Below are 12702 nucleotides of genomic sequence, written 5' to 3' on the forward strand. Positions count from 1 at the left end.
TTAGTGATTGACTTCCATACTTCCATATTGTTACTTTGCTCGTACAGGGAAAAAAACTCAAACGTGTGTACCAGCACTAAATCAATTGTCAATGTGTCTAAAAAGTCAACATAAGAAAAAAGGAGGTATAGTGGAAGCATACAGAGCAAAACAAATATGTGTGCTGACTAGTATCTGCTACATCACTACGTATATGTATGAGATCAGATTGGTAGGTAGACTGTTTAACCTTCCTAAATATCCTGTTCATTTTCAGGACTGGATTAGATGCCGATTTCTCATGCCAATTCCAGATTTATTTGGCCATTAAAAAATGGCATCCTCCCTTGGATGTGGAGAGTGAGAGAGGAGGCATTGTACCTTAGTTTTGATTAACTAAAGCAAAAGAGGTTCCATGATCAAGTAGGCAGATTCCATAAGGACGTTGTAATTCATAACTCACCAACACAGAGTAATTGTTCAGTAAATATACAAGGAACTTGCAAGCAGATTGCAAACTCAAGGAAACTTCTAGGAAAATTGCAGTTAACTTTTTGCTGGAACAACTCACTAGAACTAGATTTTCAGCATCGTCAGGTTTCATGTGACACATTGCTTTGTTAGCTGTCTGTCTCTTGCATGCTAAATTTCAGTTTCAAAACATTGGATAGAACATCTTATCAGTAGCTGCAAAATTTTCCAGATGTAAGAACGATGTAAAACATGCAAGAACAGTGCACTTATATAGTTGATGGGCTCTCATATTCCATAGCAGAATAGGCTCAAGTTATCGACCATGGCCCTCATGAAGACAGGTTTATCAAGATTGCAATGCCAAGGGGTGATCCAACACAATTACACAAGTTGCTATCGATAGTACGACGCCAATATGCAAAGCAAAACAGATGAAGCTGTAGTCACAATCAATTCCTGGCATAAGATAGCCACCAATTAGTTTTACTTCACCTGAAAACAACAGCAACAATATTCACTAGCATTCTTCCATTACATGTTCTCCACCAGAAAAAGAGATTGCACTTATTGCTTACTCCAGTATTCTTATTAGAGTTTTTAACTTTTAGCCTCCAGCGAAAAAATATTATTTTCAGGAGGCTTGTCTGTCTTTTTAAAAACACTAACAACTTTCCAGTTTCTACTTTATGACAGAAGTGAAATTTTTTAAGTGTGTAACTTAGCAAATGGGAGAAAATTTAAGTGTGGAACTTATCAGCTTAATGGCCTCATCTTTTCGCTTATGCTTATGCTTATCAGTCAAAATTTGAATTTTCAAACTTAAATTTGGATTTGATTTTGGGGTTTTTTTAACGAAGTTTATTTTTCAGCCTTTGCTTTTAGATCGCTAAGAACACGTATATAAAAGTTCTATTCACACATTATTTTTCGTTTGCAAATATGCCGTTTCGCTTATTCCCCGAATAAGCGAAACAATGGGGCTGTAAATGTGATCTTGGTAACAAGAATGAATATAAAAATGTGGCACTCTGATCCAATAAAATAATCCCAAACAACATCAGATATGCTCAAGCATAACATACCTGGAAGTTATAAACAACAGATGGAATATACTGCCCAAGAAACTGAGAAAAATTGGCTAGCCCAGTGTAGCCCTGAAAAGGATAAAACATTAGGGTGAGGATACGAATACTGAGAAACAGTAGAGAAAACTGGCAGATAAACCAATAGTTTAGCATCTAGATAGCACTGTATCCGAACAACCCACTAACCAGGGATACAGCAAGTATTGATCCAAGTACCAAACCCAAACTACGGAGTACTCGTTTTGCCATGTGTATGCCACGACCTTCAACCTCACCATACTCCTGCCACAAACATTTTATTTCAATATTATATTTAACAATTAAGACTACAAATAATAAATGTAGCGCACCAGCACAGATACAAGGATAAATGGTTTAATATTCCAAACTTTGGACAATATCTACTTGTTCCGAACGATGCATCATTTAATATATTATTTTTGAACCTAACAGCAGGAGGGCTGCCGCTTTGTATTAATTAGCATGCAAGAAACAAAGAGCAAATCCTTTTAAAGACTTTAGAAAACAAACGCATACTGACTACCTGGTAAACAAAAGCTCTAAGCAGGACGCAGCCACCCAAGAGCAGGCATGTACACCCCTGTTCTTTAATTTTGTGAGCAGGGGCTGATAGAGTCAATCGACATTTTTTTTAAAAAAAAAGTTGATACAGGCATCATTTGGTTAAACTTGTTGTATATGTAGTTTTGTGAATTTTTCTCTGGAAGCTTCACCACTTCTGTATTGCTATCGTTATTTACATATAGATGAGTAGATGGGCCTCTAGCTAATGGGCCAGCACACAAACACACACACACTATTCTATTTACAGCCCAACAGTATACACATCCATCTTTAGAGTAAAATGTGTATCTTCATGACTAAAAGAAATTGTAGCAAACTCAAAAGAAGGGTACCCTCATGCAATGCTTTCCCCAATCAAGGGGATGCCACATTATCTATCCGGAACATTAGCTAGACTTCTTCTGTGATTCTGTCAAGCTGAACTGCAAAGCTAAAAACTAGTGACCAAGTAATCTAAGATCCTTAATACAAGACAAGCATGCACTTATGTAACTTTGTAACTAAAAAAGGAGCCACATATATCAAATATATGCATTCCCAACTCATGAAAAGTAAGAATTCCATCCCATCTAATAGCTCCATTTCCCTAGTGTACCTTTTGCTCTTATCATATCTGAACTACAATAGAGTAAAGCAAACTGAACCAATTTGATTATTTGATATGTCATTCCTGTAAGTGCAGGGATTCCATAGAAAATGAAAAGGGAACAGCAAATAAAATTATTTAGTAAACCGCCTCACATTGTATATAGGAGTGCTAGCTGACTCGGTAGCCTTCAGTTTGTCAAGTATTCGATAGAAATAGGCAAAACACAAAAACTGCATGGGCTTCCAGTCTGCATGGCCCATGGTAGATATATACATGATCTGCAAAAAAAAAAGGATAAAAAAATGTCCATTAATAAAGTACCTTTTCTCCATACACAAAATGACTTGCCCAAGATAGGAAGTTTGGCAAGCTGATGATTAAAAAAATCCTATGTGAAATAATGCTGAAATTCAAATTATTTTCTATTGTGTAATTTCAAGTTTAACACCAATGCATATAACAAAGTTGAGTACAGAGGAACAATCCACTGGGATTCATAAAACATTGTGTTTGATTAAAAACAGTAATTATTAATATTTCAATGTGGTACTTGGGATGATACAGAAAATAATTTTCTTACAAATGTTGCTGATATTGCCATATTAATGCGCAGGTCCTTCCCAGTGGATCTTGAGTATCTGCAAGATGATCATGATGATGATCATGAAATGGCAATAGCATAGCACTAAAGCTAACAAAGAAGTGGATAGGTGTTAATGTGTGATGATATTTCCAGTGGCCCAGAGTTTTAATATTTGGAACTAACATGTGAATAATCAACAGTTATGCTAGAGAAAAGTTAAAATTTAAAAACAATAAGGGCATGGGCATTGGATCATCAAGTTTTGCTAGAGAACTGCATTAAGTAACAAGGATGCCCAATTCATGGATGCAGGATTGCAGTCAAGAATTAAGTCTGTTAAGTCTCCTAAGATTCATAGTGTATAGATGCATTGGAAAACAAAATGTACACAGTATATATTGAAGAAGCACATGAAGAGATTGGTTACAAAATGTGAACTGTAAGGTACCTAGGCCCCCAAGGAACCACTGGTTGATTATCAGCATATTTAATGTCCTTTGACACCTAATGTTCAGAAAGAGAACTGAATAATCAGTGAAAGAAAACATCAGAATAGAGAATTATCATGAGACTCATTTCATTATTAGCCATATGTTGGAAGGATCCTCTTAAACATGGCAACCGACAGAGGTCTCATGAAGTTCACTCCAGTAAGGAGACTAGAAGAGTCGATGCAAGATAAGTCATCTAAGATCTCCGTCAAATTCACCATGCTAAAGTAACCATCAAGCTTAATAGCAGGCAATGCGTTGCTTGGTTAGATATCTCTGCATCTCAAACTACGTCGCTCAACAGTAAATATCAGTATGTGTTTATTTTAGCATGAAGGAATTTAACCAAGGAGTACCAAACGAATGGTAACAGTCTGTTACCATATACAGAACAAATCAGTTTTGCAATTACAAATCAATTTTGTGAATATGAATCCTCATATCTAACTCTAATTGGATACATATGCCAAATTGCCGACTGCATGGGATTGAACAGTGCTACCGTAAACGGTGGAGCACATACAAAAAAAGGGCAGTAACGCGCAAGTGCAAACTTTGTTGCTGTAGACCATGCATCATCAATGTGACAAGGAAATAATAGTAGAGAGTAACCTGGATTGATCCATATGCCACCCCATTCTTCCGGTTCTGAAGCTGCTCCATCATGACCATATCGTATGCCCTCTCTAACTGAAATTCGACAAAACTCCATCACTCATCAATACATTAACAACACAACAGTAACCAAATTCTGAACCCCCATGACCCAAAACCACCTTGAACAGGTGCTCGGCATCTTTGTTGCTCTCGGCATCCTTTCGCCTCCGCTTATAGGCCATCTTCACCTGGTCGAACCCATCAAGTGGACTGATCCCCAAAATCTAACAAACAGGGACCAACCATCACAACAAGACCAGGAGCCACATCCAATCACTGAATCACCTGATCACCAACGAAGGCTGATCCTAAACATGAACATAGCCACTCCCAATAACCCAATCATTCTACCTCGTATGGATTCTCACTGTCCCCGGCGCCAAACTGCGCGCTCCCCGCCGCCGCCGATGCAGCCGCAACAACACCACCTCCACCGCGCTTCGCCGGCACCGCAGATAACCTGTTTTTTTTTCCTCATCGTGATTTACCGTGAATTAACAACTGCTTGTAAAAAAAAAAAAAAGCAAACCCCCACCGACAACTAATAAAGTGTGCGAAACCGACGAACTCTACCAACGTTGGGCTACGATTTCACGAGGCACGGAACCAATTATCCCAACAACGCGGGCGTAATTTACCTAGCGGGGCGCGCGACGACAATGGGGGCAACCCAATGAGGCAGGAAGACGTGGCGAGGGGAGGAGGAGGAGAGACTCCGGCGGAGGAAGAGGCTCGCAGCCGCCGTAGCGGATGCGGGCGCCGCCGTCGACATTGGGGAGAAGGTGAGGGGGCGCCGGTGGTGGGGGGGTAACGGCTAGCGGCGGAGGCGACGAGGCGAAGGCGGTGGCGGTGGTGGCGTTGCCATGGGAGGGGAGGGGAGGGGAGGTGGCGTGCGCTATCTGCGGCGATCGGAAGAAGGAAGAGAGTGTGGAGGAGTTAGTGGGCCGAGCGGGATGGATGGGCCTGATTGAGCCTTAGCTGGACTTTTAGGCCGTTTGTGTTCGGTTTTCATGGGCTTTCAGATTGTGCTTTTGTTGTGATGGAGGTGAATAGTTAAACGATTTTGCTATATCTCTATATATCTCACTTGAAAGATTTTTTTTCTTATCTCTCACTTGATTTTCTCACTCAAATTACTTCCGCAAGTTTTTTTTTGCACTCAAAACTTTCAGATTTGTGCATAAAGGGAAAATTTTGCTAGAAAGAAATTTTCACACATGTGACGTATAAGATTCACGTGCTAGCTAATGAAACCATAGCTGAATGTACGTTTTACTAGTAAGTTATATCGTGGTTACAATATAATTACAATATAGTTACAATGTATTAATTATATTTCAATTATATTATAGTTATATATGAAAGTTTTTGACTAAAAAATTTGCGGTAGTTTTTAAGATACTCCCTAAATGTATCTTAAAAAGTTATTGTTGTCATATATTAAAAATGGTGAGAGTATAATCTTTTGTTTTTTTACCTTTGAGAATGATAAATGAAGTAGTATCAATTCTATTATATGAGTTGAATCTCCATAGTGCCTTAGGATGTGTTCGGGAGGCAAGGTTGGGAACCTTGCCTCCTGACACGGAAAACGAAACACACGATTATAGTGAGATTAATTAAATATTAGCAAAAAAACTTAAAAAAATATATTAATATAATTTTTTAAAGCAACTTTCATATAGAAAACTTTTGCAAAAAAAAATCCACCGTTTAGTAGTTTGAATAGCGTGTGCGTGGAAAAACGAGGGAAGTAATTTGGGAAAGAGGGGAAAAGAACACAACCTTAAAATGATTGTGATTCTTGAAAGACAGAGAGAGAAGATTGTGTATTGTTTGCCCTATTTAAGTTGTATGGATACAAAGGAAATGCTTGCCTTTATCAATCCTTTGTAATTCCTTCACAATGAGTTTGTTGCAGACGGGACAGCAGTATTGAATTGATGTACATTTACAACAAGTGAACCTCCTAATTTCTTAATCTTAATATCTAGTATTTCTTTCTCTCAGCATAAAAAAATGTTTCCCCATGGTGGATTGGTGGTCATCCCCTCTACTATTCATCAATCATATTTCTCTCCATTCATTTTCCTATAATACAATAACTATGATATTTTTGGGTATTGAATGTCTCAAATTTTGAACCCCTACAGTCTTGTCTTGGAGACACTTGGCCAGTAGTTATTACTTCATCCGATTATAAATATTTGACATTTAGAATAGGATCTGACTAGGCTTTGAAATGTTGACCATCAATTTTACATCAGCATAAGTTTGTAAAATGAAATAAGCATACGGTATTATGATAGTACTTTTTCAAGAAAAATTCATGCATACCAGTTGTCCTTTTTTTAAAAAAGAGCATTTAAAAAATTATCGATGGACAAGGGTTTAAATGTTAGCCAAATCTTATACTAATAAACATTAAATATTTATAGAGTGTATTTCATCACTATAGTCAATTCCTGACCTCCTTCACATACTTGGTTAGTATTAATAAAAGTCAAGTTGAAACAAATTGACATGATAATGATTTGTTGTGTAGCCATATATATAGGACATCTTCAACTAGTGGTTCCCTTATCATCGTTGTACCCCTCCTCGGTAATAGGTTAGTTACCGAGCAAAACAGATAAAAGCTAAAATGCTAGAAAAGGTTAATTAAAAACTTTTTTAAATTCGTAACAAACATTTTTCGTTATTTAGCCTTGGTGGTAAACTATGGTGACCGATGGTCAAACCTTGGTTTCAACGAAGCCACCCATTGTAGTGTAAAAATATTTCTGTAGCTTAATTTAGGGGTTGTTTGGTTGGTGACCGCAATTTGCTATACCAAAATCTTAGACACAGTTGAATTAAGCTACACTTTATTAGCACATTGGCCCGTGCGTTATATTGTCATTTTCTAGCCAAAGTTTGCCATAATTGTGGCTAACAAATTGTTGGCCACATTTTGGCTACGTTCGATAGGACATGTTCCCAACTTCTCCTTCTCGTTTTTCGCGCGTACGCTTTTTCAAACTGTTAAACGGTGTGTTTTTTGCAAAATATTTTTTTACGAAAGTTGCTTAAAAAATTATATTAATCTATTTTTTTTAAAAAAAGTAGCTAAAACTTAATTAATCTCACGCTAGACGCTGCTTCGTTTTACGTGTCGGGTACCCAACCCTCACTCCCGAACACAGCCTTTGTGTGGTTTACTACAGTTATAGTAAAGCTAGTCTCCATCCAAACAATCCTTTAGTCCATATAACTTCGTATACTCCAAAATTCCACTCGTTCTACGGACATCACTAATACGAAGATCAAGTGGAAGATAGATATTTTTAATGACATGTTATTTTCAGTGAACACTTGAGGTCCTCACGATCCACAAACACACATTTTCGTAGATAAGTTCTGAAATACTCCATACGGCGGTTGTCACGATGTCATGATCGTCGTTACCCAAGGAAGAAGAAAAGAGTGGCATCTTCTCCACGCCAGTGTTCCCAACGGAGCATCTTTTCTTCCCCCACACGGCATCGACGTCACACTTTCTGGTGCAAACTTTAATAATTAGTCCAAAAACAAAAAAAGAATTTCGGCCACATCTTCTCCCGAAACGCCAGGTGGGCCCCACCTGCATCACTGACAGCCTGTCCCCACAACGCGCAGTCGTGTCCCCACCTGTCAGGATGTTAGCGTCTCCGTTGCAGGTTTCCCAGATCCCATCGCCGATCTGTGGGCCAGCGCCCACGGTGTCACGCCCGCGCACACCTGGCTCCAACCCACCCACCCCACGCGCTCCGTCGCCGACAGCGTGGACCCACCTAGGTGGGGCCCACCGTCAGTGGGAGATGGGTAGGGGAGCCCCCACGTGGGAGCAACGGGGGTTCTCCGGGCTCCCCGTCGCCGCGAGGTTAAATAACGGCCACCCGTTTCCCCCTCTCTCGCAAAACTCACCCAAAAGAGCAGCGTCGCCTCTCCTCCTCCTCCCTAACCCCTACGCTTCCAGAACCTTCTCGAAGCTCCCGCTCCCCCCCCCCTTCCGCTCCAATGGCGAAGGAACCGATGCGCGTGCTCGTCACCGGCGCCGCAGGTACGGACGGCGTCGCGCTCGCCTCACTTCCCCCTCGTTCTCTTGGTTTGCCGACGCGATCTCGTGCGGGGGGCGGTGGCTCGGATCTGGCTGCAGATCCGCGCCGATCCAGTGGAGGGTTTCGAGTGTGGTGGTTGTAGATAGCTAGATCTCGTTGTGTGGCGGTTGATCTGGTTGGGGGGGGGGTGCGGATTATTTAGTGGGAGAAGGTCACTGGCGTGATTTGATTTCGGTACTAAGTTTTGTGGTTCGTGGATTGGATGAGCTCATCTGATGGTGGGTTGTATTAGATCTGGTTATTATGGTCGCTTGATCTGGTTTTCGGGGGACTGATTTTGCTTAGTTTGTGATAGTTGACTCGAGTTTGTGTTAAGTCTGTGCATGAGGTTTTAGTGGGGGTTTAGTGGAGATCCATGTGTATTTCTTTTGATCTGTAGGGGTTTGAGTGGTTTGAAATGGATCATGGTGTCGATTTGATGAGTGGGAGTGTGGGATTCCATAGTTAGAGGTGGGAGGTTAGTCTTATAGGTTAAAAGGGTTTAGGAGGGTTTACCTATTAATCTGTTAATCAAATGATCCGATGGGAGCTAGTCACAGTTGTGAGCTTGGTTCTCAAAGACATACACTGATAACTTGAGATGTTTGTCTTGAAACATGCATTTAATTTAGTTTAGCTCTGGAGGGTGTGTCCCTTCAATTTGGCCCCACAAAACTGTTTGGGATCGGGTTTGTATTCCGTCAAGTTCTGGCATGTCTTATCCCAGCTCAGGATTCAACTGCAAAAATTATCATGCATCCATATAGTGATAGTGACTTTGATCCAAAATTCCGTCGTAGATTCTCCATCTGGGATTTGGCAGGATATCTTGGCATTTAAACATTTAAATCTAAATAATTAAATTGCATTGCACATGCTTAATAAGTGGGATTAGCACCAAATTGTAGGGTACTAATAAGGAAAAGGCTATGCATACTAACTTTTTCTTACTAAATTCTTATTACTAACACTGATATGTCATGCTATGAGTGCGTCTAAATTTTTTATAACTTCCATCTACTAAAATCAAATGGTTGAGATGATTGTTAGTAAAAGTTTAGTAAGAAAAATTTAGTATGTGTAGCAGTGCTCGTGCTAAAAATTGATCTACACAAGTTGGGGTTCTTAAACCAAGATATAAATGGTTTTTGTTTATCCATCTCATTCTAATCTCTTGTCTAGTGTGATCCATAGTTAGAATTGCTAAATTGCTATAAATATTTTCTTTCAACAGCTGAAAACTATCACTGTCTTGTTAACTTAAACTAGTTTGCCTTCATTGTTATGAAAGCTTCATTTTTCTGATGTATGCTTATGCCAGATGGGAACCTAGCTGGCAATTAATTGAATTAGTTAGTTCAATCTGATGTGGTGTGCACTTCACAAACACTTTTGTAATGTGGTCTGAGGTCCTCTTGTACGTGGAAAGGGGTGCTTTGTTCTCCACTTAGGAGCTCGGGCATTGGAAATGTAACTGATTGTTGGTTAGTACACTCTGAATCCCACTCTTAGCCAGGTTGGATCAGGTGAAGCCCTGAGGAGGGGCCACTAGCTTTCTTTTGGGTGCTTTCACGAATGATGATAATAGGTGATATGGTAATCAGCATGAAAACAAATGTATTTTTTTATGCTCATCTGGAAATGTAGCAGTATTTGAAAGCTGATGGTTTGCACTTCATATGGAATGCAATACCATTGTTGCTTGTGTGTCTTAAGAAATTTGCACCCAGGGGCTTTCTTTTGTGAGCTAATTCATTCTTTTATTCCGCAGGACAAATTGGATATGCTCTTGTCCCCATGATTGCTAGGGGTGTGATGTTGGGTGCTGACCAGCCTGTTATTCTACACATGCTTGACATTCCACCAGCTACTGAATCTCTTAATGGCCTTAAGATGGAGCTGGTTGATGCTGCATTTCCTCTTTTGAAGGGTAAGCTGGTTCATTGAACTCAATTTGTTTTTAAACTGTCAGCATCCTTGCTGATGTTTAAACTTTTCTGTTTTGGTGTTGTAGGAATTGTCGCAACAACTGATGTTGTGGAGGCCTGCACTGGTGTGAATGTTGCGGTTATGGTTGGTGGGTTCCCCAGGAAGGAGGGAATGGAAAGGAAGGATGTTATGTCAAAAAATGTCTCCATCTACAAATCCCAAGCTTCTGCTCTTGAGGCTCATGCAGCCCCTAACTGCAAGGTATGGAAATATTTCAAATGTAGTTTGCAATTTACTGCAATGATTGTCAAGTTGCCAGCATTGCTCTCACCTTGAGTAGCAATCACATGTAATGCTATAATGCATAATAATTCAGTCTTATCATCATTTATAGTTTATGAGATTGATCACTCCATTATTTTCCTATTTGATTATGCATTACCAAATTCAATTATTTTAAACTTGAAAAAGCACTTATCAAATTCAATTATTTTGAAGTTGCCTGTAAATCCATGTGAAGTTAATTCTTTCTCAACTTTCTAATTAGAGATTTATAATGTTCGGCTGTACCTTTTATTTTTCAGGTTCTGGTAGTTGCCAATCCAGCAAACACCAACGCTCTCATCTTAAAAGAATTCGCTCCATCCATCCCTGAGAAGAACATTACTTGCCTCACCCGTCTTGACCACAACAGGGCACTTGGCCAGATCTCTGAAAAACTTAATGTCCAAGTTACTGATGTGAAGAATGCGATCATCTGGGGCAACCACTCATCCACCCAGTACCCTGATGTTAACCACGCCACTGTGAAGACTCCCAGTGGAGAGAAGCCTGTCAGGGAACTCGTTGCTGATGATGAGTGGTAAATCAGAAATGCTGCATATATTAAAAAAAAGTAGTTTTTGTTTTTGTTCATATTTCCATTGCATATGGATTTAATGGTGGTCTCTCAAACAGGTTAAATACGGAATTCATCTCTACCGTCCAGCAGCGTGGTGCCGCCATCATCAAGGCGAGGAAGCAATCCAGTGCCCTATCTGCTGCCAGCTCTGCATGCGATCACATTCGTGACTGGGTTCTTGGCACTCCTGAGGTCTGTTTGGCCTTTTGACATTCCATGTCTTTTCCTCCTAATTTTACTTTAGACATTTCCCTCAATTCGGTCCTAATTATTCATCAACACGTTCAACTTTTCACCACAGGGAACATTTGTCTCCATGGGTGTGTACTCTGATGGTTCGTATGGTGTGCCTGCTGGTCTGATCTACTCGTTCCCAGTAACATGCAGTGGTGGCGAATGGACGATTGTTCAGGGTATGCTTGCTTACCTTCTTTCTACATGTTCATGGGCTGTCTGTTAAAATGTGCCAATGTATAGAGTATTGCGCTGATTATGTCGCAACAGTTTACAAATGCCTGATGATCTATCGTTTCTTACAGGTCTCCCGATCGACGAGTTCTCAAGGAAGAAGATGGACGCGACTGCCCAGGAGCTGTCGGAGGAGAAGACGCTCGCTTACTCATGCCTCAACTAAAACTAAGCAATACCCAGAGGGACAGATAGTGAGCGATTGCCCGCTCCCGTGTTTTTGAATAAAAGAGACTTTTAAGTTCCATCACATAGAAACTGTTTATCTCAGACCGCTGCACATCGCGAGATGTGGAGCGCAGATGCCGTTGCTGGTTTTACTCCAGTGTGTATTGAGGCTTTGTACTAGCTCCCTTTTTTTTGCCTGGTGATTCGCAGGACATTTGCTGAAAACATTGAACCCATTTGACATCTGATGGAATCATGGACCAGTAGCAAGTACATTTTGCGAAAGCATAATCTGCATCGGGCTTGGGCTGGTGGTTGAACTTTCTGCCACATGGCCCATGGAAACGTGAGTCGCGCTGTTACTGAATTTTTTTCATTTTAAAATTTTTATTTTTTAATATTTACAGAAATATTGTACCGGTAAAAATATTTACAGAAGTAGACCCTACCGCCCTCTCCGGTAGAGGGCGGTAGGGTGACGTGATGTGAGGGACGGACAAGTTGAAAAAAAACTAGAAAAATACATTTTTGGTAGGGCGAAAATTACATTTACCCCTTTGAAGCCCTTGTAGAGGGCGGCAAGGGACCTAAGTGTAAAATGTGCACACCTTGCTGCAAAAAAATGTGCTGTAAATTTATATTTTAGATGATATAATATTTTTGTAAATGTTAAAA

General features: G+C 40.2%; 2 protein-coding genes across 3 annotated transcripts; one reads left to right on the forward strand and one right to left on the reverse strand.

Moving 5' to 3' along the window:
• Positions 1–409: 409 nt before the first annotated feature.
• Positions 410–5344, reverse strand: LOC4348904 (uncharacterized). Of its 2 annotated transcripts, none has more exons than NM_001404023.1 (10): positions 5082–5344; positions 4795–4903; positions 4563–4667; positions 4399–4476; positions 3744–3799; positions 3293–3350; positions 2865–2990; positions 1725–1820; positions 1536–1607; positions 410–909 (listed from the first exon to the last, which is right to left on the reverse strand). In NM_001404023.1, exons 1-10 carry the CDS (start codon positions 5213–5215, stop codon positions 847–849), a joined length of 897 nt encoding a protein of 298 aa, NP_001390952.1. In that variant the 5' UTR covers positions 5216–5344; the 3' UTR covers positions 410–846. The 2 variants fall into 2 exon arrangements, with proteins under 2 accessions (NP_001390952.1, XP_015613253.1); XM_015757767.3 differs by having other exon boundaries at positions 697–945; positions 5082–5342.
• A 3030-nt stretch (positions 5345–8374) lies between these two features.
• LOC4348905 (malate dehydrogenase, cytoplasmic-like) lies at positions 8375–12394 on the forward strand. The gene is made up of 7 exons (NM_001404028.1): positions 8375–8524; positions 10333–10491; positions 10576–10751; positions 11075–11352; positions 11448–11583; positions 11693–11804; positions 11931–12394. Exons 1-7 carry the CDS (start codon positions 8482–8484, stop codon positions 12023–12025), a joined length of 999 nt encoding a protein of 332 aa, NP_001390957.1. The 5' UTR covers positions 8375–8481; the 3' UTR covers positions 12026–12394.
• The last annotated feature ends 308 nt before the right edge of the window (positions 12395–12702 follow it).

Source organism: Oryza sativa, chromosome 10 (genome assembly GCF_034140825.1).
Source record: "Oryza sativa Japonica Group chromosome 10, ASM3414082v1".
NCBI lineage: Eukaryota > Viridiplantae > Streptophyta > Magnoliopsida > Poales > Poaceae > Oryza > Oryza sativa.

Excerpts from the sequence above, each read along its gene's own strand:
- LOC4348904 (NM_001404023.1), bottom strand. The coding sequence starts at position 5,215 with ATGTCGACGGCGGCGCCCGCATCCGCTACGGCGGCTGCGAGCCTCTTC. Across the intron at positions 1,821-2,864 it reads CTAGCACTCCTATATACAAT|GAGTATGGTGAGGTTGAAGG; the intron begins GTGAGGCGGTTT and ends TGTTTGTGGCAG. Across the intron at positions 910-1,535 it reads CTGTTGTTTATAACTTCCAG|GAATTGATTGTGACTACAGC; the intron begins GTATGTTATGCT and ends ATCTTATGCCAG.
- LOC4348905 (NM_001404028.1), top strand. The coding sequence starts at position 8,482 with ATGGCGAAGGAACCGATGCGCGTGCTCGTCACCGGCGCCGCAG. Across the intron at positions 11,353-11,447 it reads CTCGTTGCTGATGATGAGTG|GTTAAATACGGAATTCATCT; the intron begins GTAAATCAGAAA and ends TCTCTCAAACAG. Across the intron at positions 11,584-11,692 it reads GGGTTCTTGGCACTCCTGAG|GGAACATTTGTCTCCATGGG; the intron begins GTCTGTTTGGCC and ends TTTTCACCACAG.